The sequence below is a fragment of the Ursus maritimus genome, unplaced genomic scaffold (assembly GCF_017311325.1).
Source record: "Ursus maritimus isolate PB19 unplaced genomic scaffold, ASM1731132v1 scaffold_31, whole genome shotgun sequence".
Classification (NCBI taxonomy): Eukaryota; Metazoa; Chordata; class Mammalia; order Carnivora; family Ursidae; genus Ursus; species Ursus maritimus.
Genome location: NW_024425675.1, coordinates 22,255,826 through 22,283,550, shown reverse-complemented (window position 1 = coordinate 22,283,550; position 27,725 = coordinate 22,255,826). Strand labels below are relative to the sequence as shown.

Sequence of the window (27,725 nt, the reverse complement as noted above, 5' to 3'; positions counted from 1 at the left end):
TGCGAGAGGAAGAAGCAGGCTCCTAGTGGAGGAGCCTGATGTGGGGCTTGATCCCAGAACGCTGGGATCACGCCCTGAGCCGAAGGCAGACGCTTAACGACTGCGCCACCCAGGCGCCCCTATATGCATATTTTCTAAACCAAAACAGTTTTGATTCAAACATATCGCATTATTTAATAACTTGGTTTTTTTTTTTAGCTAATATGACTATTTTGCTCTGTCCTTATTTATCCTTCTATGGCATGATTTAAAAGGGGTGCATTACTGCATAATATGAACTACACTAAAACTTAAGTGATTCTTATTTATTGGATATTAAAAGTGTTTACTATTTCTTGCTACTTAACCAACTGTGGGACAAACAACCTTGTAGATAAATTTGTGCACATATTTATTATTTCCTTAAAGCAAACATATAGAAATGGAATTTCTAGGTCAAAGAAACATATATCCTTCCTATGTATTTGTAATAATTACTATAAAGAAGTATACTAATGTTTAAATAGTTCCATGGTAAGATTTCCTTCAAATACAGCATTGAGAAATCTTTCACAATCGCTCTTAAAATGCTGTCCAGAGTTTCCCTAAACGTGCTCTGTTGTCTTCTGAGACATTCCAAGTAGGTTTAGGAAACTTAAACTCTTGAGTATTTACAATGACTATTAATATTTTAAAAAGACTCTCAAGAAATCAAGCAGTAAAGAAACTTGATAAATTTGTTTTAACTCAGGGTTTTCCAAATGTACCTGAATGAGACCCACTTAGTGTAAAATACCTAATATCCTAAGGAAATCAATTTGATACAAAATTTGTCATTGTTAGTTGTGATCAATTCCAAATACAGAATTATTCCATCTCTGCTGCATCAGCTTTTCCACATACAATTACTTACAAATTTCTAGCTTAATTCCATTGTGGATAGAAAACATAATCTGAATAATTTCAGTCTTTTCTAATTTGCTGTGATTTTTTTGTTGTTAATTATGGTAAATGATCCATGTGCATCTGAAGAGACTTTAAGTTCTGATGCTGTTGGGTATAGTGTCAATTAGATCCAGGCTGTTAACTGTATTGTTCAATTCTGTATATATGTACTAATTTTGCCTGCCTCTTCTTTCAGTTAGTGAAAGGTGTCTCAAAGTCTCTCACTATGACTGTGGATTTGTTTACTTCTTTCCTTGCTAATTTTTACTTTACATATTTTGAGGGTCCCTTACTGGATTCATACCGATTCAGGAAGGTAATAGTTTCCTGCTAAAATTATCTCTTCATCATTATGAATTGTCCTTCTTTATTTATAATAAATGCTTTGTACCTTAATTGCCTGATAATAAAAACAGGCGATTTTTTTTAAAGATTTATTTATTTCAGAGAGAGCGAGCGAAAGAGTGAGCATGAGTGGAAGGGAGAGAGAATGTCAAACGGACTCTACACTGAGCATAGAGCCCAACATGGGGCTCGATTCCACGACCCTGGGATCACCACCTGAGGTGAAACCAAGAGTTGGACGCTCAACCGACTGGGCCACATAGGTGCCCTGAAACCAGGTGACTTTAAGTCTAAGTGCTTCCATGGTATATTTCTCCCATTTTTTTACGTTAGCCTTTCTGGTCTTCAGATTTATCTTTCCTGCAGGCAGCCTACAGTGTTGTTTTAATCCAGTCTTAGATTCTTCAGGCTTTTACTTTATGTATTTTGTCCTTTCATATTTCATGTAATTACTGTGATAGCTGCATTTCTACCTACCATACTATTATTTGTTTTCAACTCTGTTTATCTGTTTAACATTCTTTTTTACTCCTTTCTTGTCCTTAGGATTAAACAGATACTCCTTACTTATCTCATTTTTTCCAGCATTTATAACTAAAACTTTAAATTTGTCTACTAAAAACAACTCAAATAATGCAGCACTAACCTTTAAACAATGTAATGTATCATTTTTTGTGAACATCTTAAATTTAGTTAATTCTCCAATAAAACGAACAGTTTTGTTCTTTGTTTCAATATTGATCTGGTCCTTTTTTCGAACCTACAAATTAAGAGAAGAGAGACATTAGCTTAGAGAATTAACATTTTGAAATCTCTGTGGTAAGAAATGTAATTTTAATAAGACTGCATATCTTTTAAATAAATCTGGGTAAATTTCTTGCTATTCAAATTACTTTACATTAAGGGAAAGTAAGCTCTGTGGAACACGAGTGCTAGGATATGATTTTGCAAACAGTTCCATGGTCAAATAATTTGGGGAAACGATGCACTTTATTGGGCTTAAATAGGTTCTCAAATAAAGAAGCCTGTCTAACCTAATTCAATTCAATTTACCTCAAATTTATTTAGCAACATAAACCTCTTTTTGAGATGCTAGCAACTACTAGTTAACATCCCATTAAATTAATATTATAAGGAACACATTTTAGAAAATGCTGCTTTAAAAATAATAAGTACCAAGAGCTCACTTAAGCAAAAATATTATTAAGGTTTAGTGTATTACACTTATGAACTACAGTATGCATTTTCTATCATTAATTCATTACAGTGAAATTTCTGATATAATCACTATTCTTTTTTTATCATCAGTCATAGTTGTATATCAAATTTCAAGCTTTGCAAATATAAGCCCTCTAACTTGGGCACACATTTCAAGAAATATTCAGTACAACAAAATCCTAATACAACAGTACAATGCAAACATATGTCAAGATAAAGTAAATGGATTAGTTTCATCAGAAAACAACCTACAGTCTAGGAACCTTTTATGTGAACAACAATGACAATAACGTGGTGGTGCCTTGAACTAGTTTAATTTACTTTTTCAGAATACTCTCCTATCTTATTCAGTTGTTCAATATCGTGGTGCCTTGAACGAGTTTAGTGTTTTCTACTTTTCCAGATTACTATCCTATCTTATTTGTTCCACATAACAACATTCTGAGAAAGAAACAATAGCTGTTATAATCTGATTTAATAATTTAAACAACAACAAAACAACACAAAGCTCTCAAATGACTTGACGAAAGATCAGTACTAAAATCCCAGTCTCCTATTACTTGGGAATTCCAGTACCTTACTATGTGCTGGGTTTTAAAATAAGGCCTAACCTCACCAGCAGCTAGACAATTAATGACAGTCATTTATATAAATACTAAACTTCTACATACTCAAGGAGCTAACACTTAGATTGAATTTATCACCTTCACTTTTAAGGACCTACTTTCTACAGCAAGCAGAGATATATGTTAAGATTTTTTAGCTCTTCAGGGATAATTTTTAAACAAAACTATGTTTACTCATTTAAAATATCAGAGCAAACTAGAAGCTCACTATAAGCACTTATTAAAGCATCAATAAAACTGCATCGATTAAAAATAAAATCATAAAATTCAACTTACAGAACTTTAACCTTGACTGTTTCAGCAATTCAGAAAAGAACACAGCTTTTATAAGATCCTTTCACAAATAAATGTTTGTTAAGTACTGCATATGAAAAGCTCCTCATACAGATTTATCTTATTTTATGAACTCCTAGGATACATTAAAGAGTATGGACTCTGGACCAGACTTGCTGGACTTAAATAAATCCCAGCTCTATCACTTACTAGCTGTTACTTAAACTCTGTGCCTCAATCTCCTCATCTTTAAAATGGAACTAATAATGGGACGCCTGGGTAGCGCAGTCGTTAGGCGTCTGCCTTCGGCTCAGGGCGTGATCCCGGTATTCCGGGATCGAGTCCCACATCGAGCTCCTCCGCTGGGAGCCTGCTTCTTCCTCTCCCACTCCCCCTGCTTGTGTTCCCTCTCTCGCTGGCTATCTCTGTCAAATAAATAAATAAATAATCTTTAAATAAATAAATAAATAAAATGGAACTAATAAAAGTAATCTACCTCATAAAGTTGTTGTCTTAAGTCAATTGATACGTAAAGCACACACAATAGTGCCTGGCACCAAGAAGAATTCAATAAATATTAGCTATGATTAATTTTATCCATCTTTATATATTTGTTATCACTCATACGTGGACACTAAATAATTGCTTATGGGGTGAACAAATAAATGAAAATGCTTAATGATTTTAGATGTATCGCAGGGGCACAAAAGAGCAAATGATCTATAGTCAGAAATCTGAGCCCTTGCAGTCATTCTGCGCCATTTTGGGGGGTATTTAATCTTGGATAATTCACACAAATTCCCTGAACCATTGGCTCATTTGTTAAAATAAAGATTTAAAAAAAGGATGGTGATGATGATGAAGGTAGTGGTGGTAGTAACGATGGCTACACTTCACTTGATGTCTAAGCAACCAGAGTACAGAACAAAAGATTATACCCCCTTTAAAATATGTGTAAGAGGTGTTTTAAATGGCAAAATGCTTCTCGGTGGGAAATAAAGAATGGAAAATTATACATATACTATAAATTCATCCCCCCCCAAAAAAACTACAGAGGAAAAAAAGGAAAATATACAAAAGATTAATAGGTTTGCTTTAAAGTGATGAAATTATGGGGTTGCCCCTCTTTTTTCTAAATTATGTATTTTATATTTTCTAAATAACCCACACTGAGCATGTGTTTCTTCTACAGTTGAAGAAACATGGAAACAAAAAATGTATAAGGAAGCAATTAAAAAATAAAATACTGAAGCTGAATCTTAAGAGGGAGTGGGGCTGAGAAATATACAAACATGTCTTTAAAAATCTCTGGCTGATTCTCCATGTACAAGCTCTTAGTAACTGCTATGGAACATTATACAATTTTAGGTATTACTGAGCATTGTAACTTTCAAAACATGTAACATAGTGTATCATCTACAATTATTCTTAAATATTATTGAAGGGTAAGGAGGTACAATCTAAATAACATGACAAAATTATAGAATTTTTAAGTGAATTATGAAAAATCAATTATCTCATTCCCTCATTTTCAGATGAAAAAAATGAAGGCTTTTTAAAAGGCTGTAACTTATATTTTTATAAGTTTATAAGTTTTTATATTTTTATAAGTCTTTTTAGACTGACTTATTCTGACTCCTTATTCATTATTTTCCAGTCTTATCTCTTAGCTCATGATCAAAAGGTATGTCAGAACACTTCTGCAGAAGTAAATGAATTAACAACATGAAATTTTATATATATTTCTAGTTCAAAGACTCTTATAGAATTTTACTTACATAATCAATCTTCATTGGTAAAAATGTTGCTTACAACTCATTTATTAATGACAGCTAAAACTGAGATCAACTGAATAACTAAATTCATAAGCATTAATAAAACTCTTCAGATATATCAACATATAAAAAGTAAGGATTTCTGAGGGCTATCTAGGAAGACCTTCCTCCCCAAACTGGTCCTTCTATAACTTCACCCAAATAGACATTATACTTGGTTCTCTATGATTTGCTCATTTTGTTTTACATAAACTTTATTCATTTAATAATTCTAATTTTTTGGAAAACCTACTATATGCTAGACACTAAGAAGGCGCTGAGTCTATAAACAAGTAAATTTGCCTTCAAAGTTTATTTTATGCTGTGGACCACTGATCTCCAGGGTAGGGTGGGTAAGACTCCTCATCTACGAGTGTCGGAAAAAAGTCTTGGAACTTCTACTTACATTTTTGATCTCATACTTTTCAATTTACTTTTATTTTATAAATTTACACAAAATATTTCATACAATTGCTAATATATACAATTTATATATAAATATGCCAAACTGGGATATGTAGTCAATTTATTTTACCACTAGAGAGATTTGATTTAAAAAGTTGTAAAACCACTAATTTTAAAAATGTCAGTCAGTCTGATAGGCTTATATTTAAATAAAAGCTGTCCCTTCACTGCTAAAGAAGTAGACTGTTGAAAATTTGGAGAGCATGGAAAATTAAAAAGGAAAAAATATTTCTTATTGCCCCACTATTCAAAGACAGCCACTGCTAACATATTAATATGTAATTCTTTTGTTCTTTACATTCCAAGCATTTTAACATAACTGTAAATTTATTCTGTGTAAGATTATACAGGTTGCTTTTTTTTTTTTCCACCCAAAGAAGCACTTTCATGTTATGAAAATTTTTTGGAAAATATTACTTTCAATGGCTCTATATCATTTTGACTATATGACCATTTTCTTAATTCACTCTTGGGCTTTTAGCTTATCTTCCATTTTTCCCCCATAATTCATGATGTAAATAAAGCTTTTTTGGGTACAGAGGATTACATACTTAGGACAGATTTTCAAAGTTGCCCATGTATAAATGCCTCTAAGAATCTTGAAACATCTTACCAAATTTGTCCTCCAAATTCTGACCTCAAGTACAGGTGGTTTCTCATTTCTATTATCCTTACTAATCTGTTGGTCAAATTAGCAGCTCTGTTGTTTTAACTAGAATTTCTTTGACTACTATATGAGATTTCATATAGTTTTGTTAACCAGTTTTATTTCTCAGGTGAGGTTCTTAAGCAGAGGGTAAGTATGATTGTGACAATATGTTGCAATTAGAAGACAAGAGACAGGGAAGCCTGAGTAAAACGCTATTCTCATAATTCAAGCTGTGAAGAGGAGATGCTAGATTTGAAGAAGAGTTTGAGAAGATAGTACGAACAGAATTTGGTTCGTGCTGGCTCCTGAATGTCCAAGGAGCAAAAGCAGAAGTATTTCTGTTAGTGACTAGAGAAAAAAATATTGCAAATTTACAGACAGGTTGATATGAGAAAGTGAAGGATAAAGATGTTTTCTGAGAAGTCATGAGTTTATTTTTTGGTCATATTTAGCTAGAACTACATGAGAACTTTCTAAGCACCGAGAGAGATTCTGGCAAAAGACATGTATTTGAGGTTGCTGAGAAATAAAAGTCAACTGAAGCCCAGGTAAAATGTGTTCTGTCAAAAAGGAGGGTGAAGAAGAAAGCGTGGGGAACACAACAATATACTCAGCTGGAAAAAAGTAAAAAATATTTTACTACTGATAAAAGATACTGAGAATAGCAGCCATAAGTAAGAACCAGGAGAGAGTAGTGGGAGAGAAGGGGTAATTATTGCAATAATATCTATGTCTGAACACTGTGTGATGAACTTTATATCCATTATCTAGCTTAATACAGAAGAACAATCCCATCTGAAAAGATACCAGTATTATCCCCACTTAAGTACCTTGACCTTCAAAGGTCAAGACCTTAGAAGAAGACAGAATGACAGAAAAGAGCAGAACAGTCCAGCAGTTTAGAATCTGCCGAGACATCAACTAACATACAGTGATAAGAGGATGCTGGTGGTCTCTTGCCAGAGTGCTATGATGGTAAAACAAAGGGTAAATGTCAGAAGCAGAAGAGACAAGTATACTCTAAAAAAACTCGAACAAGAAGAAAATGAAAGAGGATGGAGTTGAGGTTGAAAGACATTTTCTTGTTGCTATTATTTTATTTTCACTTAAGGATGGGAACGTGTTGAGCATACACAGACAAAAAAACAAGTCTCTGGCAAAGTCTGCAGATGCTGGGGTGGGGAAAGAGATCCTGAAGGAGGCAGAAGTGATCAATGACTTCAAGTATCTTTTCCTCTCTCCCCTGAAAGCAGTAGTTCTCACAGTGTTCTAGAATTCTGCTAGGTCTTTGAGTTGTGATGAAGCATTACATGAGGAACATAACTGCCAATTCCCTCAACTCCCACCCCAATTATCAAAGGTGGGAGGTGAAAGATACATGAATAGAATAATCCTAATCTTAAATTTCTCACCAAAAGCACTAATTATGCTTGGTCCAGCAACCTGTGTGTTGTTTTTGGATTTGGTTGAGGGGTATATGCATAACTCATATAATAGAGTCATACTGTCTGCCAAGAAAAGTTTCTTGTTTTGCATGATGGGATTAAATAAATCAATGTGAATATTACGACTCTTGATGCATCAATCCCTGAACTGGCAGCATTTATTAAAGTGGGTTCTTTGAGTGACTATGTATTTGACTCCTTCCAAGAGGTTTAAAGTGCACATTACCCTATTAAAGCTTTGGGAATTCTTAAAAGAGAACAAAAACAAAACCATTTAACTCTCTTGATCTCAGTTTCCAAACTGCTTTTAAAACACAGAAACCGGTCCTTGCTTAATACTATGTATGAAAATCCAAACACACTTCAGCAAAAACTGCCCCAGAAAAATCTTAACTGCAAATCTCATATAAACTAACTCCTATGGCAAGAAGCCTTTAGAGGTCATTCCAATGCTCACTGAGACTTTCTCCTTCCTATGAACTCAAGGCTCTCACTCTTGGACAATTCATTTGGCAATTAAGCATGCAATTTCTCATAATATCAAATATATTTAGGGTTTAAATGTTTATTTCACTCTTGTTTTTGTATTTATGCCTCTTCTTCACAAGTATGTTGTGAGATTCCTGATCTCAGGAATTATTTCTGTTCTCTGAGCACTCAGCAATACCAATTTGTGTATAATGAGTGCAATAAAGTGCATACTGAGCATAGCAAACATTTATTTGCATTCCAAGAAACTTGCTATAAAGCTAAGTTTGTCAACTTTTTCTCATTGGCTGACATAACCACTTGAATTTCATATCTTTTCAGTCTACCAATATTCACTTTCAGTCACTTTTAAGGAATCATTTTACTCCTTTCAAGGTTGTATTTCTATCACCTGCACAAGGTGATGGATAGTATGGATTTGGAGAATCACTAACAGGCAATTTGTTAAGACACCTAGGACTGGGAAGGGAGAGAAGCTGTCTGGAAACCGGTCCCTGGTACTTACCAGGGTACTCTTAAAGAACTTACTGCTATACAAGGTAAAGATTGTTAAGGCAAGAATCAGTAAAAACATGGACTATGACAGCATTCACTGATCAGATCAATTATGCAACCTCATGTGCCCCAGACATTTGGAGTCCCGACACCTAAACAGGCATCCTCCAGACACTGTGCCCTGACTCGCATGGCCAATCCCATGTTTCTTCTGGGGACACCAAGGAGACCTGCTCGCTCTCTTGACCTTCGAGAATAGTTTTTACTTTACAAAAGCAAAAAGTGCAGTACCTGTAGGAAACAAGGTAGCAGCAACAGCTCATCTCCAAATTGGAATATATCACTTAGCAATTTCAAGCTTTGTTGAGAAAATTTACATTTTAAAAACTCAGAAGTCCATACATTCTGAACTATTATACCACTATCAAATTTCAAAAATATGCTTACCAATACAATAATCATATTCTTAAAGAATCCTCACTCAACTTATAAGTATATAAATGTGTGTATACATATATAACAAAATAAATGCTTAAATACATACATGAAATCTGAAATCCCCCCTCAGCATGGAACAAAGATCCTCTGCTACATCAGACATGCAGGGATGCAATGTAGCAACCAATCTTGCATAAAATGGTAGCAAATCCAACCTGCAAAAGTTATATGTGATATATGTAAAAGGAAAGACATACCAGAAGTAATTCATCTTAGAATTTAAACTTTCTCAGATATAGTCACATATTAAAATGATAAAAGCTAGTAATTGTACAGACGTGCCTATTCATTGCCATCATAATGAAGCATATGGAAAGTCAACCTGCTTTGTGAAAGCTTATTAATGACCTGGTATTTTCTATTCAGTGCATTTACTGCACATCTGCAATCTCACGGAGTATACAATTTTGATAACATAGGAAATACCAAGCACAGAAAACACCAAGTTTTTACATGGCCTGAATTTTTAATCACGTAATTACTAAGTAAACAAACCTAATAGTAACTTAAATACTGCAAAACAGAATCCTTTTAAACCATTTCCTTCATTTATCCACGGATAAGTTATTTGGAAGCTTTAATGTCTAAAGTGAAAGGGTAACTGATAACCAAGAAGGCATCTAAGAAGTCAATATATTATCACATAACCCACACACTAACTTCTGCATCTTACTCATTACAGAACCCATTCAGATTCGGCCACAGTGCCTATCCTCTCTTACTCTAGACAGTAACTGGCAAATAAGTGGTTATTCATGCTCCCACTCCCTTTCATTATCAGAGCACTTTCTCATCAAACCTGAATGCAGCTCCAGAATCCTGCTTAACCCAGCACTCCAGGCAGCCACTACTAATCAGAATGAACACACAAGCTAAAATTTACTTTCCATTCCTGCCACAGCCATTACTTTATAAACTTCGATTACCCAATGATGCAACACTCAGCAGACGCTGTAGATAAGCAGCAGTGAGGAATTAACAAAAGCAATTGCAATGACAGTATCAAGTTATATGAAGTTAACGGTGAGAAAGGAAGTTAAAAACTATAAAAGTTCAACACAAGAGCTCAAAAAACTACGCAGCCTACAGCCATTGAAAACAGACACACACAATCCTACAGGTTATCCCAGAATACATCACTATAGAATAATACAAGAAAATGGTTTCACCATCAGAGAAAAAAGTATGCACACCATGCAAGGCTTAGGATTAGATCCCGAAAACTCCCAGCATGAACAGAGTAAGGCTCAGCTGGAAGAAGAAACATAGCAAAGAAAGGAAGAATGGAGGTAAACTTGAAAGGTGGAGAGAAGCACTAAAATTCATACCTAAGAGCCTGAAAGCCTTTGCATTCCTTTGACCATTATAATTTCTTTTAAAAATTATCATTTAGTTCTTACTAACGTGCCAGGCTCTGTCCTAGGCACCTAATAATATACTTTATTGAATTTGTTGATTCTAATAACCATCCTATAAGGTGGACATTTTAATCACCATTTCAGAAATAAGGGAACAGATCCTTAGAGAAGTCAGGAAAATAGTGGCTTTGCAGTGGTGACTCAGTAAATTTTATCAAAGGCATCACATCTTTCTTTACTGAAACAATGAAAAGTTCAATCCATTATGTAAAGATCTAAATCAAGATATTTAATGTTAAACGTTATTTTAAATGTTTCTTTAAATTACTTTAAAAGTTTTGTCAACTGAAGGTTAAACTCCTGTCATACAGAAAATGTGCACATGTGGGGCACATTATTCCTCGATATTACAAAAATGAAGTGTTCCCGTGAGATACTCTCACAAATACATAGTAATTTTCTTTGTATCTATTAGCGTAAAAAAAGCCTAGGACAAATGAACCTTCAATTTTCTTGCATAATAGATGGATTCACACTAAAAGCAAATTTACTTCCTAAATTTTTAAACTTTGGCTGGAATATTGAATTTTAATATAATTGCAATACATTTTAGTTAGAATATATTAAGTTTTTCATTTGTTTTTCAAACCCACTTTAGCAATAAATACTTTTTTCTGTTTCAGTTCATAACCAATCGCCAAATACAAATAAACTACTTTAAACCTCTGCCTAGGTTCTACCACCCCCAACTGCCATAATTTCAGATCAAAAAATGAAAAATGCATTGAATGAATACAAGAGCTAAGGTCATAAGACAACAAAGAGGAATTGTGCTCGGAGTTAGGAGGCTCTGGTTATAACTCTCTCAAATAGTACTTCTGTAACCACCAGTCTCAGCTGCCCTGGCTAACCCTCCCATGGCTGGGAAGCTCACCTCCGAGCCTCCGTACTGGCTCTTTTTTAAGCTGGAAGATGCTTTTCTCTTTCCCCCAATATCTACACTTACTCCCTCACAAAGGCCAAGTCTTACTTCCAGCTGACACCTCCTCAGTGAGTGAGACGTCTTCCAAATACTCCCCTGAAACCACAAATCCACCCAGCCTCACGCCCCCAATCCTCTACCCTGCACTATTTTTTTAAAGTAGCATTTATCACCTTCTAACATGTACATATATAATATACATATAATATATATATAACATATAAATAATTTACTTACTTGTTATGTTTATTATCGTGTCACCCTCCCCCACTAGAATGTAAGTAAGCTCCATGGGAGACAGTTTACTAGTCCTCAACACAGTGCCAACAACATAGTAAGTGCTCAGTAAACATTTGTTAGATAAATAAATGTTACTGGTATCCCACAACTAGGTTTATTTATTATTTTCTTTTTTTAAGCAGGCTCCATGCCCAGTGCAGAGTCCAATGTGGGGCTGGAACTCACGACTCTGAGACTGAGACCTGGGCCGAGATCAAGAGTTGGACGCTTAACCAACTGAGGCGCCCCTAGGTTTATTGTTAGCTTTTAGTCGAAAATATTGTTAGCTTTAGTCGAAAATATTCGTCACCACTCTTAAAGTACCATCTGATTTTTATAAAAATAACATTAAACTTCATCAAGTTTTACATTTTATCAAAGCTAGCTTATCAAATATTTTTATGCAATTAAGAAGGATAATCACATAATTTCTTATTTTATATACATATTTCCTATTTAAAATACCTTTTTAACCCTAAAATCAATCCTCTGATCCTGGATTTTTATTTAATATACTATCAAATATGATTTCCTAATTTGTTACTTAGAATTTTTATATGGACATTCAAAAGTGAGATTGGTCAATCCTTCAAACTTCCTTGCTCTTTCTTTGTTAGATTCTGCCTATTCATTGTATGAAACAGCAAGTTTGCTTTTCAATGCTCTGGAAGAAACGAGACAGCAGAAAAATCACTTGTTCCATAAAAGATTGAAAGAACTCAATAAAGCTATCTAGTCTTACTCTATTTAAGATGAAATTAACTGATAACTTTATTTTATGTTGATATAATTTGGAAATGAGTATTTTCCCCAAAAAATTCTGAGATTTTTCAAGCGTTTTTTAAAAATACTTCTAGCATATCATCTGGCTCATTTCTTAAACTTCTAAATGTTCTTTTTCTTTATATTTTCTAAATGCTTCCCTATTTGGATTTTAAGAACCAGCTCTTGCGTTTCTAAAATTAATTTTAATTCTGGTTGTCTTTCTCAATGTATTTTTCACTACAATTTGAGATTATATCCACTTAGCATCAAAAATTTTAACCTAACTGTATTACTTCCTTTTTCTTCTTTTCCTGGACAAGTCACTTATACTTTATTTCATTTCTTTCTTCTTCTACAAAATCAGCCCAATTTATATCAAAGCGTTTTCCAAGTCCCAAAAGAAAGGTAGAAATAGCTAACCTTTTTAAAGGAAAGCAGTCTGTGCTATCCATTCAGGCTCCTATCAGTGAACTAATAAACAGGTAAGTGCTTTCAGCTTCCAAAGGGATTTTAAAAAATAGTTTAACAATTCCCTGGAAGATCTTAACTCTTTTATGCCTTTCCAGATAGTAATCCTGGTTTTTGTTCTGTGGGAATTGGCCACGTGAAAGTAAAGTTAGCTATTCTATTTTCTCAGAATCCTCTACTCCTAAAAAGCTCACCAAGTCCTTCTCAAACTAACACTTTTTCAAAATTCCTCTTTTTCCATTATACCTTTCACAATTAAAAGGACAGCTGATAGTAAATGCCACCCTGCCCTATTTAAATCTTTAAGCTCTGTGACTGTTCATTCATTACTTCCCAAAATAAAATCCCTTATGTCGTAAATAAGGTAATAAATTATATATTTTTTCAGTGTTAGTCCTGCTTAAGTATGCTTTTCTGTCTTTTCTACCCCTCTATGCATGCAAGGCTGCAAGGGAATGGAGTGCTAAATGCTATGCCAATCACATTAAAGGTATTAACCACAAAATAAAACATTTTAATGAAACTAAAGAGCAAATTTATGTATTAAAATTTAAGCCAGATATATATTTTTAAACTTTTCTGAAAGTCAACTAGAAAATAAACTTAGATCCTCCCTTTGAAAACTGAATTTTTGTCCTCAAGAGTGATGATTATTTTTACCAACAGTTAATGAGTGAACCATTTTTTAAAAACTATGTTTTTTTCTTAAACAATAAAACCTTGCTTACATTTTCAAGGTCTCTTAAATCACACATTTAAGTATCTTACTAGCAGTTAATGATCATCAAGTTAGTAAACATCCAGTCATTATTACAAGTAATAATAATGCAGAAACACATTTTGTTACTGAGGGGGAAGAAAAGAAATTCTTAAAGGTTTTTATCTCATAATAAATCAGCTTTATAAAAGAAATGTTCAGCTTTTTTTTTTCTCTTTAAAATCTAAAGAATTTAACTGTTGGAACCTATTAATTTTATCTTGTTCAAAAACGCCTAGAAAAAGAAGGAATGTGAAAGAATACTGCTACCGTTCAATTAAAAGAATACAAAAGATTCTCTTCATTGAAACAATGAAGCAGATGATGATTCAAAAAATATGAAAAATAAAAGACTGGAATCAGTTACTCTGAAATCGACAACCAAATGCCCTGGAGACTTTTTCACAATGTTGCCGCTCCCAGTGCAACAGCGCCGTCAAGTGGTACAACATGCTAACAGGCTTCAAAGACTAAGAGGAAAAGCTGTTGAAGAATCAGGGGGAAGCGCTTCATTCTCTCAACAGTTTCTGTTTGTATTAATCGAAATCTAAAAAGATTCTGATCATCCATCTGTAAAAACTTGGCAATCCATATGGATTCCAAGTCATAAAAACCAATACTGCGTTCGACTGTACCAGAACAAGGAACTGAGAGATTTGTAGGTACTTTACACTCAAAGTTAGTTTAGGTGAGGGGGGCCTTCTGAGACGCTAGGCCCAATCTCTAGCTTGATCTAGGTGGTGGATACATACATATACCTAATTTGTGAACATTTTATATGAAATTTCAATTATAAGTGTTACAGTTATATTACAAATTAATTATAAAATGATATGAAATATCGGACGGAATTTCTAATAGATTTCATTTCTGCGGAGCCCTTCAACAGGCTGAAATAAAATGCCAGGCTTCTAAGACTTTTTTTTGAACCAACTATTTACTTAATGAAGGAAAAACACACTAAAAGTAAAAACAGTTTCAGATCAAACCTTTAAGAACTGTACAGGTGAAAAAAAATTGTACAGATGGATATCAAATTTTAAAACTTTTATGCTACAAATGATACCAAGAAAGTGAAAAGACAACTCACAGAACGGGAGAAGATATTTGCAAATAATATTTGATAAGACACAGGAACAAAGAACAAATAAAGAACTCTTAAAACTCAGTAATAAATAACATAATTAAAAAGGGGGTAAAGGACTTAAAGACATTTCTCCAAAGAAGACATATGAACAGCCAATAAGCATATGAAAAAATGCTTAAAACCATCAGCCATTAGGAAAATGGAAATCAAAACTCACAGAAAGATACCACTTCCGACTAAGGTGGCTACAAGCAAAAAAGGGACAATAACAAGTGTTTTGAGGATATGGAGAAATTGGAGCCCTCATACACTGCTGATGGGAATGTAATATAGTGCAGCCACTATGAAAAAGTTTGGCAATTACTGAAAACATTAAAGAGTTACCACAGGACATAGCAATTTCACTCCTAGACATATACCGAAGAGAAATGAAAACATACCCACACATAAACCTGTACACAAGCAGTCATGTCAGCATTACTCCTAGCAGCTAAACAGTGGAAACAATCCTACTGTCCATCAACTGATAAATGGGTAACAAAATTGGTGTGGAATATTATTCAGCCTTAAAAAGGAAGAAATTCTAATACATGCTAGAACATGGATGAATCTTGAAAACATTATATTAAATGAAAGATGCTAGGTACAAAGGCACATCTTGTATAATTTCATTTATATGAAACACTCAGAATAGGCAAACCCACAGCAACTGAAAGCAGGTTAGAAAAGGTGGGCAGAGAAAGTATGGGATTGACTACTAACAGACAGAAGGTTCCTTTGGGCAGGACAAAAATGTTTTAAAATTTGATCACAGTGATGGTGCATATATTTAGAACACTGAATGGTATACGTCAAATGTGTGAATTGTATAGTACGTGAACTACATCTCTTTAAAGCTGTTTTTTTTTTTTTTTAAATAAAAGATCTATAGAGAACCTTAAGAGTTATCCAGTTTAGTGCTTACTAAACCAAAATATACGGACTAGGTAAGACAGCCAAATTCTCTACCAGACACTAGTTAAATACATTTAGGGATCCCTTGCCTTTCAAAAGTTCATGTTATACCACTCTACTTTCGCTTAAGACCTACAGTTGTACCTGTTTTTGCTACGTGGAAGAAATCCAGAGAGGATTTTTCACTTTTATAAAAAAGGTGAAAAGCAAATACAGTGTTCAGTGTTGGTTTTGCAGCAAAGCAGTTGCAGAGGCGGTGAACACCAGGAACCACAAGAGTGGCTCCATCCCCAAGAACTAGACTCAACAGCTCAGCATCAAATCGCCATAGCTTTCAGCTGCGTCTGTGAGCATCAGTGCCTTACCTAGATTTATTTTTGGATTCTGTCACCAAGTTGTGTCCCAAGGTATCAGAAAAGCCTAAGAGAGGTTTTTTCTTTTTGGGGGGGAGGTCTGGTTACATTCAAAGACTTTTCCATATAAATTTATGGTAATTACTGCTTTACTCCATTTCAGCTTTAAAAAGGTTTCATAGGAACACTCTACCTTTGGATGGTGGGGGAACCTGTATACAGCTGACCCCTGAATATAAAACTGAACTGTGCAGGTCCACTTAAATGTGGATTTTTTTCCCAATAAATACAGTACAATACTATAAATGTTATTTTTCTCTTTCTTACGATTTTCTAACATTTTCTTTTCTCTACCTTATTTTAAGAATATAGTATATAACACATTTAACACACAAAATATGTGTTAATCAACTGTTTATATTATCAGTAAGGCTTCTGATCAACAGTAGGCTTTTAGTTAAGTTCTGGGGTACTCAAAAGTTACACATGAATTTTTGCGCAGAAGGTTCGTGTCTCTAAGCCCCATGTTGTTCAAGAGTCCACTGTATATATAAAACCTTTAGGCCCTCACAGTCATAGGCACTCAAACAACAAATAATTCATTCTGATTTTGGTAGCACATTATTTGGTCAGCTCAGGCAGGATGGACTGAATGAAGGAGGGAATCCTGGCTATACAGACGCTCGAAAGGATTCATGTCCTTTGGGGAGGTTGGGGGAGAGAAAATGCCACACAAAAAGAAAGATGGACCTTACTAAAGGGGTCCCACAGAGTCTAGGTGGGCATGGCAGACAGTAAGGCTAGAAAAGAGCAAAAGCTAAAAGAAGGTGTTAAGAATCTCCTTGCCCCTCTCTTCCAAAGTGTCCCAGCTTGTCCCTAAGTCCAGAGGGCTCAAATAACTGGCTACTCCTAATACCCTAATAACTGGCCACCCAGGAGAATATTCTAGCATGCTCACTCTAGACCCAACCTGCTTTGTTCCTTCTTCCTCCCACTACCCTTGAAGGCGATCAGTCATCTCTCTCATTCAAGATGAAATGAATAAAATAAAAAAAAAGATGGAGAAGTGTTTTGAGTCTATGAGAGAAGAAAGGGAAGAGGAGAAGAAAGGGAATGAAAAATAGAATGAGAGGAGACTTAATTGCACTTGACTATTATCTTTTTACTTCGGACTCCCCAGGGACCAAGCTGTAATCCTCAGGATAAGCTAAATATTGCAGGTAAGGTAGAAAGATGCCTGGGGGTTAAGGACAACAACAATAAAAGCCCTTCAAAATTAAAGGCTCTTCAATCAATAAAAATATACAGTCAACCAGGAGACATCAACCTAGTCCTAGACTCTAACAAACCATTTTAAAGATGTGTAAACAGAGTCCTTGCCTTTCTGAATCACTCAGAAACATAAAAAAGACGAAGTTTTAGCTAAACACTGAAATCATTAGAAGAGACTATAGAGTACATTTTACACTAGAAAAGCAGACAAATGAGTCATCTGTTCTTACATAAATTAGAGATTTTTCTATAACTCAGCTCATCTGAAATGTGTATACAATAAGGAAATGCGAGTGAAGAGTTAAGTCAATGCCACTTGTAAATTCCATTGAACAGACTGCCCTCTATCAGCCAAATCATACTTAATACCTATTTTATTGTTTTCAGTAAGATAACTTACTAGAGAAATAAAAATTTAATGACCCCAAACAAATCCCTATGAGCGTATCTGAAGCAAAGGCAACAGCGCTAGCTGAGCGCTCCATGTGCTTCTATACGTTTTCCGAGTGTTCTTGTTGTCTTCTTAGGCTTTGGGCTGAGTGAAAATGATGTGTCGCTTTTTGTCCAAGGTACCTAGGAACGAGATGAGTTCACACACTGTCCTCTCATGCCATGGCAATCCTGGAAGCTATGGCAATGATATAAGATGAAGTTTGTAAACTTCATTTTTCTGAGTAAACTCAAATGTTGCATAAGGTTTGAAGGGAGCTACCAAATCAATCCAGATTGGATGCAAGATAAATTACAGCAGAAACCACAGATGAAAAGTGAATAGAGAGCTAATCCAAACAGGGCAGATTTTCAAACTTTATTTATTAATATTATTAACCACAATTAATTTAAAAAATAGAGAAGGTGCCTGGCTGGCTCAGATAACTCTTGGTCACAGGGTCATGAGTTCAAGCACCATACCGGGCACAAGAAAGAAAAGAAAAGAAAAGAAAAGAAAAGAAAAGAAAAGAAAAGAAAAGAAAAGAAAAGAAAAGAAAAGGAGAGGAGAGGAGAGGAGAGAAGAGAAGAGGAGAGGAAGAAAGGAAGAAAGAAAAGAAAGAAAAGACAAGAAAAGAGAAAAGAAAGAAAAAGAAAGAAAGAAAAGAGGAAGAAAAGGAAAAATTCCTTAAAAGACACCAAAATTTACCAGAAAAATACTGCCACAAAATATATGAAAATTCTGGCCAAACATTTTGCCATGATTTTAAAAATACAAAATGAACCCTGAAAGACGAAACGGGGAAGGGAACACAGGGGAGAACACAGTTTGAAAATGCTAAGAGGCAGAGGATTAAAAAAAGACACTGAAAAAAGTGATCAGTGAGAATAGGTAGCTAGAAATAAGCAAAGGATTTCAATATGTGCATAACTGGGGGCGCCTGGGTGGCACAGCAGTTAATCGTCTGCCTTCGGCTCAGGGCGTGATCCCGGTGTTACCGGATCGAGTCCCACATCGGGCTCTTCCGCTGTGAGCCTGCTTCTTCCTCTCCCACTCCCCCTGCTTGTGTTCCCTCTCTCGCTGGCTGTCTCTCTCTGTCGAATAAATAAATAAAATCTTAAAAAAAAAAAAAAATGTGCATAACTGAAGTACCTAAAAAAGAACACCAAAAGAAGAGAACAGAACAATTATCTAAACACTTAAAGATGAAAATCAGGAAAACTTCCTGAAGTATTCAATATGAACACTGAAAGGGCATGGAGGATGACCCATGGAGAACGATCACCACCACCAAGGCGTCTCCATCCTAGTAGAGCCACTGGATTTACTAGAGAAAGAGTTATTTGGGCAGCCACATGAATGACCAAGTCAACCACAGAGGAGAAAAGGAAAAAAGGCAGGCTGGCCTCCAGTTTCTCCATAGTAATACCAAATGCTGGACGAAACTGGGGTAACACTTTCAAGGTATTTAAGGGAAAAGGTATGAACCATGGATTCTACAAACAGCTAAGGTGTCCTTCAAGAAACAAATCCGCAGACACATCACTCTGAATGTCCAAGAGCTCAAGGGATATTTTTTCCTAAGAACTCTTCCTGAGGAAATTATTAGAAGATGAATTTCAGCAAACTAAGAGATAACTGAGGAAACCAGAGAAACAGGGCTGCCGGGAAGCATGGAGTATTTTAAACTGTAGAACTAAGATAAAACAAATGACAAATTAGGATATGCTATCAGCATGGAGACAGAAACAAGCAGAGGGCGGTGGAAAAGAAGATAGGAAGTCAGGTAAGTTTGCTGCTTGCCTGCCTGTAGCACTGTGAGTGAAGTAACACTGAAAACTGACAAACCAAATGACACAAGTATAAGCACACTTAACACTGAAAAAGGAAAATGTTAAGGAAGATAACATCACAGACCAACACCAGGTGGGTAAGGAGAGGAAGAAGAAAGGAAGAGAACACAAGCTAATTTCATCATCAATTGCAGTAGGAACAACAAAGATTGTCTAAATAAATAACCATGAAGTAAACCTACAATTACGAAGGTTAACTACTAAAATAAAAATACAAACCTTCCTCCAATCAGAAAATACATATACCCACATATGTATGGCAAATAAAACAACACAAATTACATAATGAAAGACTTTAAAAAAATTAAACCAAAAAGACAAGTAATATAACAGAACCTGGACCATCATATTTGTCTTATCAAAAATGTAAATAAACCAACTTAATGATAAGAAACATTTTCACAACAGATGTCAAAGTAAAATTCAATTCCAGAATATACAAGAGACTCAATTAAAATAAAGTGATTCTGGAAGACTGACTATAGAAGGTCAAAAACGTACTAGAAAAAGAAATTAGAAATTGTAATCAGATAAGGTAGTATCAGGCCAAAAAAGCATTAAGACAAAGAATGACACTTTACAGTGATTCAAGGTTCAATCCACAGTGAGGTATAAGTTTTATATTCATACCAAATAACACAACAGAAACCTTCGAAAAGCTGAAATCATAGTAGTCATTAGCAAAACACACATCAACTGTAGTCTTTAATTCACCTCCCTTAGTCCAGAACCACCAGCACAGAAAAAGAAGTCAAGAAAATGGACGAATTTAATAAAAGTTACTTAGTACTGTAAACTTCCCTGATCAATACATTTAACTCTGTACGATAAAAACAAAGAATATAACCTTAAAAAAAAAAATGCTTGTGGGAGGGTGCCTGGGTGACTTAGTCAGTTAAGTGTCTGACTCTTGGTTTCGGCTCAGGCCATGATCTCATGGGTTGTGGGACGGAGCCCCGCACTGGGTTCCCTGCTCAGCACAGAGTCTGCTTTAAGATTCTCCCCCTCTGCTCCACCCGGCCCCCATGTGCTCTCTCTCTCTCTCTCTCTCTCTAAAATAAATAAATAAATCTTAAAAAAAAAAAAATGCTTGTGGGATGTTCACAAAAACTGACTATATAATAGGCCATAAAGAAAATTTCAAAAAATGCCAAAAAGAATAGACTGTATTTTCTATTCATAGTGCAGTAAAAATACGAATTATTAACCAAGTCAGACATCAAAATAAAACAAAACAGGTCCCACTACCTGGAAGTTTCAAACCTCTCTCAGATACCTCCTTAGGGAACAAAATGGAAATACAAACTAAAATTGGAGAATTTTGAAAAAACATAAAAATAGAAATCACCACATGCCTGATCTACAAGATACAGCTAAGACCATTCTCAGAGGACGATACGTTAAATGCCAAAAAAGTAACAAAATGAACAAAAGAAACCAAGAGAGAAAAAATTGGTAAAGACCAAAAGCCAAAAATGAGTAAAAAAAAATAGTAAAACAGTAGAATAAATTATAATTTGGAAGCTGGTTTTTTGGGGGTGGTTGTTGGCAGGAAAAACGAAAATGGATAAACCGCTAGCCGACATGCTCAAGAGGAGAAAAAAGAAAAGGGAAGTACAAACACAGTGTTGTCTGTAATGGCAAAGACTGGAATGTCCAAAATGGTTAAATACAGTACATCCATAAATAGAAACATTGCAGCTTTAAAAGAACAAGGGAAATCTTTATATATTGATATAAAAGCTCCCCAAGATTTATTATTAATGAAAACAGTAAGGTTCAGAATGATAGGTACAGTAAGTTACCCTTGTATAAAAAACAGGAAATATAAGAATATAATTTATAATTACATTTTCTTGTACAAGAAAAAGAAACTCAGAAGGATATACAAGAATCAAGACAGTGGTTTCCAAATGGAAAAAGTGGAAATTGGGTATAAGAAGACAAGGATAGAAAGGATACTTTTCAGCACACAATGTCTGATACTTCTGGGTTTTGAGCCTTATAAACGTATTATACTTATTTTTTAAAATGAAATTTTAGATTTGCATATGACCAACATTAATTCATCAAATATCTTCAAGTACTTACCAGAACTATACTTGGTGTTGAAAATGTAAAAAATGAAAAGATCCAGAACTCTTTTTTATTTTTTAAGTAATCTCTACACCTAATGTGGGGCTTGAACTTACAATCCAAGATCAAAAGTCACATGCTCTACCCACTGAGCCAGCCAGGTCCTCCAAGAACTCCCTTTTAAAGAGCCTATACTTTTTACAGTTTGGTAAGGATACAGGTGGCAAAGCAACATTGGGATATGTGCCTGATTCTTCTTACGAAAACAGTATGTTGAAAGTGCTGTAAGAGCACCTATATGTACATAATAGAAATGAGGATGGTTGTTCAGGGAGGACGGCTCCTAGGCTAAGATTTAAAGAGTGAGCCAGAGATCTTCAGTGGAAAAATAAAGAATATCCTAGACAGATTAGAAAACAGAGGCTTGGAAGTAGAGAGAGCAAAGGGTATTCAAGAAATCATTACAGATCAGGATTTGGCAAGAAGAAGAGTGGCTAGAATTCTGACCAAAGCTGAAACGGGGCTAGATAAGAGAAGGCATTAAATACCATGTTATGTAATTGTATCACCTTCTACCTGTCCGATATTATGCTGAGTGCTGGAGATAAAGAAGTAACATGGCCTCCTTCCTGCAGCTTAGTCTAGAGGACAACATCCAGGGAAACAAGCAAGCAGTTTTTGCAACACTTTTCCTGTTTCTAGCTCTGCACATACTCAGCTGCCTCCACCAGAATGCTCTTTCCACATTCCCTTTCCCCACCATCCCTTGCCTAGCTAATTCCTTTTTTAAGACTCACATTAAATGACCCCTATTCCAGGCAGCCTTCTCGGACTCCCCAAGCTAAACCAACCAGTTCCACTTGCTATATACTTCAAAGCATGCTGTGATTCTTCTTGGTAACTGCACTTAGAAGTCTCTGTCTTTCTTCTTTTCTAAACTGTAAGCTGTGTGAAAACAGGAGCCTATCTGTCCTGTTCACCACTATATCTCTAGCACTAATCACAGAATACAGTAGACTCTTAATGAATCAGTTAATAAATAAATAAATTTTAGAACATACTTTAATCTTTCCTGATCACTCGGGTGTATTATAAAAAACCTATGATTGTATTTATACTTTTCAGGTATACAAGACTACATATAGGTCTCTTCCTCATGACTCTAGCATGCTATATACTTCAAGTACTTGTCTCTTTACTTCTTCCTTCTTCTCTCAAACCACATATTGTCACTTCCTACTACCTTTAAGTCTATATTTCTAGCAGATTTCGAGTATATCTAATGTGCAGCTATTTGCTGAGCTAAGCAGATAAACTGAGTTACAAAGGATACAACCAGCAAAGACAAAATAATATGTAGTTTGTGAGGACCTTCTTCGGGGGGGGGGGCAGTTGAGGGGAGGGTGTGGTGGAATAGGACAGAATAGGGATGTAGGGAGACACGATGCTCTTTTATAATCAAACTATTTAAACACCACTGCATGGTTTCTTTTGTACACAAAGCCTTTTATTTTTGCTAACTTTGGATTATTCTACGTTATATTAAGTTTAAATAATTGTTAATACTTGTTTCTTCATTCAAATAAAGAGTTGAAAAAATCTGAAAACAAATATTCCATTGTATAAGAAAAGAATCACTTGAAAAAAATCAGTCCAAGATACTGAGGAAAAAGTATCTGAAATTTCATCAGAGGCATGCACTTTTTCCCACCTACAAATACATAAAGTGGGGTGTGTCTCACAGTTAAGGCCTTAACAATAACTGGCGATATTTTTTCTTTCTTAGTTTTACATAAAATAATGGTGCACCTCATAACTGATGGCACCTTAGATTTGATGAAATGCATATTATAAATATTCATGTTCATGATGTTCTCAACTAGACAATGCTTAATTGTTATCATTAATACATTTCATCTCTCTTACCCCACTAAGATGAAAAACCTAATGCTCGTATTAATGATGCTGGCAGGAGGTAAAAACCACTATAAAAGAAAAAAAAGTAGCAATTTGGTTTCGCTGAGAAATCTTACATCAAAAGATTATAGGCCTCCACCAATGAACGGACCTAATGAAAACTTTGCTTAAGAAACCTTTAGTGAAATCCTTCAGAAACCTTACTTTCTGGGGAAAGTATCTACGTTAGCTATGTTGTATGTAATTGTCATAATAGTTAACAAAATTGTTTAATTATTCATTGTTGGATAAACAGAATGGCATCTCCTCCAGGTTCCTAAAGTCAAGAGTCTGAGTGGTCCTCCACATTTCAGGACCATTAATTTAGTGTAATTTACAGCATTATAATTCTCTAAAAGCATTATGCAACTAAATATGCTTTTTGAATTACTAGCAACATAATCACTAATGTAACTTTCAATTCTAAACTATCATAATTACAAATACGTGGAACTTTTCATTTAAATACAGCTGTAAAAATTAGATACACTCAATTAGTCTGATCTTTATACAAAATAAAAACTCTCCAAAAACCTTATATACCTTTTGTCATTTTTTTCTCCTCAGAGGCAAAAATGTAAACCAACTGCTTCTAGAAACGATTAAGTTATTACTATTCTTAAGTTACTATTATTCTCAAACATTTTCTCTTCAAATAATAGGTAAGCATCAGAAGAAGTATTTCCACTAGAGCTAACAAACAAAAAGAACGGAAATCAACAAGAAACAAGGTCTAGAAAATATGCTAAAAATAACAATGTCTACTGACAAGATATTTTTAGAGATAATTGAATAAGAACATTTATCTTACAATCATCACTACAGAGTAAAAAACACTAACAAATTACTTTTTATTTTTTAGTACCTACCTTTGTCTGGGAACTATAAAGAGTGCCCGTACCAACTTCTTCCTATTCGCTTTTGTATTCATGTTCATGCAAAAATCCATTGCTGCCTGAAGGAGAAAAAGCAAACTTTTTTCCTTAAAAAAAATGTCAATTTAGCTAATGAAAGCAGAAACCATGCATGCTACAAAGGACTTCTACTTGTTCCTAAACATTTCAAAATGGTTTTAGAACACTAGTACTGTAAGCATATGCCAAACTAAAAGATCACTAAAGCTTAAAGTCTTCTTTCCTTTTAGATCTCAAAATGCATGTCTCATAAACTTTTTTACTTGCAACCTAGTGTTAGAAACAGAAACCCAAGTGGGTGGACTGAAGACCTGCCATGAATTGTTTGGCAAATGATTACATGAAATGGCAATTAATGCCTTTGAGCTCACTGAAGTCAAGTAAATCAACAGTAATATCAGGACAATATTCTGGCAGAATTAGAAAGTAGCAAGAATAGTTACCAGGAACCAAGAAAATTATTAATGCTTATAAGGATAATCAAAAAAGAACAAAGATAAACTAGAAATGAGAGAAAGGCATATATTATTCTCAGAAACATATAAAAATAAGTGCCTCAGCATTGACTAAAAAGGTTTAGTTTAGTGTCAACAATCAGATTTGACAACTTTTAAAGAAACCACATCACAGGACTGCAATAAATACCCACAACTGTTATCTAGTGCAGCAATCTACCACTCTATACCGCAGTAACAGAGAAGTGTTCAATATTCCATCACTATATATCTGACATATAAGCATGAAAAAAAAGCTGGGGAGGTATGTGTTCTAGGAAGCCTCTGGAAAGCAAAACTACGAGTAACTGGTATTTTTAAAACATAGGCATGTATATTTTAAAATGTTAAAGATTTTCAGTGTAGTTGGTTTAAGAAAAATAAGTTATACTTTAAAAAGGAATAAACTACCTTAAAATATACTTTTGAGGATTTCAAATATTGTCCTTTCATCGGTTCACATGTAATGTAATGATTATTTTATCATTAATCCCAATCCTTAATCTGGTAATTATGAGATGCACATAAAGGATCCACGGAGTTCCCAAATCCATTAAGGATTTCTACTCTTCACCACAGACTGAATGCACTGAAACACCTCCCATTTAGTTAAATCTTCTGAAGAAATGGCACAACACTGATTAAGTTCAAACCCGGGACACTAACTCAACATTGCAAGTATTCACCAAGATTAAAATTTTACATCAATATTAGTCAAGAGAGTAAAATCAATTTAATATTTTCTTCTGCTTGTAAGGAGAGTATAATAAATGTTATTAATGCTTACATTTCATAACATTAAAGCTTATCATAGCTAATCAAAATCACAGAGAAAGGAAAAAATACAATAAATTTTCCTGTAATCAATTCACCCATATGTAACACTGAAAAATTCTGGACCTAATAAATAGAAACCCCAAAGTCATGTACTCAGAAAATAAAATAGGATAGCACTGGAAAACTTACACAAACACACACTCCCTCAAATCAACATTTTTGAAAATATTAAGAAACATTTTAAATGACCAATAACGGTTTAAAAACATGAAAAATAAAATGTATTTCAGTAACAACTTTAGAACACTGTCCTTTAAAATACATAAGTACTTTGCATATTCTACCTAAAAAAATTTATAAAGACAGAGAACGCAATAATCACTTCACCTAACACAATAATCAAAGGTCAGTTAGGTGGGGGAAAAAAAACTACAATGTTCAAAACTCTCCACAGATTAGGAGTCCGTAAAGCATGTCAATGCCTAACACATAATACAGGTTCAATAAGAACATAGAATAAATAAATAAAAGACAACATGAGTAGAAAAACTGTCAGAATTACTAAATTTCAGAAAATTAAAAAGAAAAAAAGCTTCATATGTGTATTAATTCTTAGATTTAACCAGTCCTGTCCTTTTGGGAGAAATGGAAGCAAAAGGAGTCTCCCTGGTGGTATCTATCTGCCTGAGGAACAACTGCTGATTGACAACTGAATAAGCAGTATTCTGAAAGCTTGTTTCAAAACATTTTAGGTCAATGAAAGACAGTTCAACAATCATTTCTTATTTTACTAACTAAATATACATTCTTATGATTATCAAATGTATGTAGAAATAAACATTAAAATAATAATAAATAAATAAACAAACATTACCATGAATGACATTACTCACAGAAGTTACCTAAAAGAAATCTTCACTCTGGTTTCTATATTGTTACATAATTACTGAATTCAAAGAATTCTTAGATTTTTCTGTTTCCCAAGTACTTTTCCTTCTTAAGCCATTTCGACCTTTGTGAATGTATACGGAAGAAATTTTTTCATGAGGACGCTGACTCCCCAGAGGAACCCACTGGGGTCCAACAGGGAAGAGTGGCCCATCTGACGCTCAGAGGGTTAACTCAGAATTACTATACAGTCATTACTGGCAATTGCTCTTAATACTGAGCGGGGTGCTACAGGATACTTTCCAATGCAGACTCCTAACAATAATGCTACTATATACAAAACTGATGAGCTTCTTCTCACTTCAATTTTCATGATAGTACCCAAAACGGGGTATGAGGATGGAGTAGGCATGTCAAGGTATCTCTCTGTATCCTCTGTTTATGTCACGTGAATGAATATATGAAAATTTGGCAGGGGAAAGATTCAATCATATTTCAAACTTACTAAGTTTTTGAAAACCATACATTGACCTAATCACTCCAAGAAGTAAGACAATTTGGAAACAGAGTTTCAAGCCTACTTGATTACATGAATAGTTACTGAAATACATCTAAATTATTTGAAGGAGACTTAAATGAGCTCAAAGTCGAAAAATAATCTAACTTCTGTAGTTCTCTATAGGAGACTGTCAAAGCATTATGAGAAAAAAATGATTATATTGCACTTTGCCAAAAAGTGGCTTGAAGCAAGCTTTCAAACTTTGGGTCTCAAAAGCCCTTTACTTCATAGTCTCAAAAATTAAGGACCTGAAAGAACTTTG

General features: G+C 34.6%; 1 protein-coding gene across 2 annotated transcripts in view; it reads right to left on the bottom strand.

Annotated features, from left to right (window-relative positions):
- The window catches only part of UPF2 (UPF2 regulator of nonsense mediated mRNA decay), a 105,386-nt gene that overhangs the window by 41,190 nt on the left and 36,471 nt on the right, over positions 1-27,725 (bottom strand). For both annotated transcript variants that reach the window (XM_040645419.1, XM_040645420.1), the window contains exons 8-10: positions 24,701-24,786; positions 9,288-9,396; positions 1,916-2,029 (exon numbers count right to left, since the gene is read on the bottom strand). In XM_040645419.1, the coding sequence (XP_040501353.1) occupies positions 1,916-2,029; positions 9,288-9,396; positions 24,701-24,786 (309 nt within the window). The remainder of the gene's footprint in view (positions 1-1,915; positions 2,030-9,287; positions 9,397-24,700; positions 24,787-27,725) is intronic.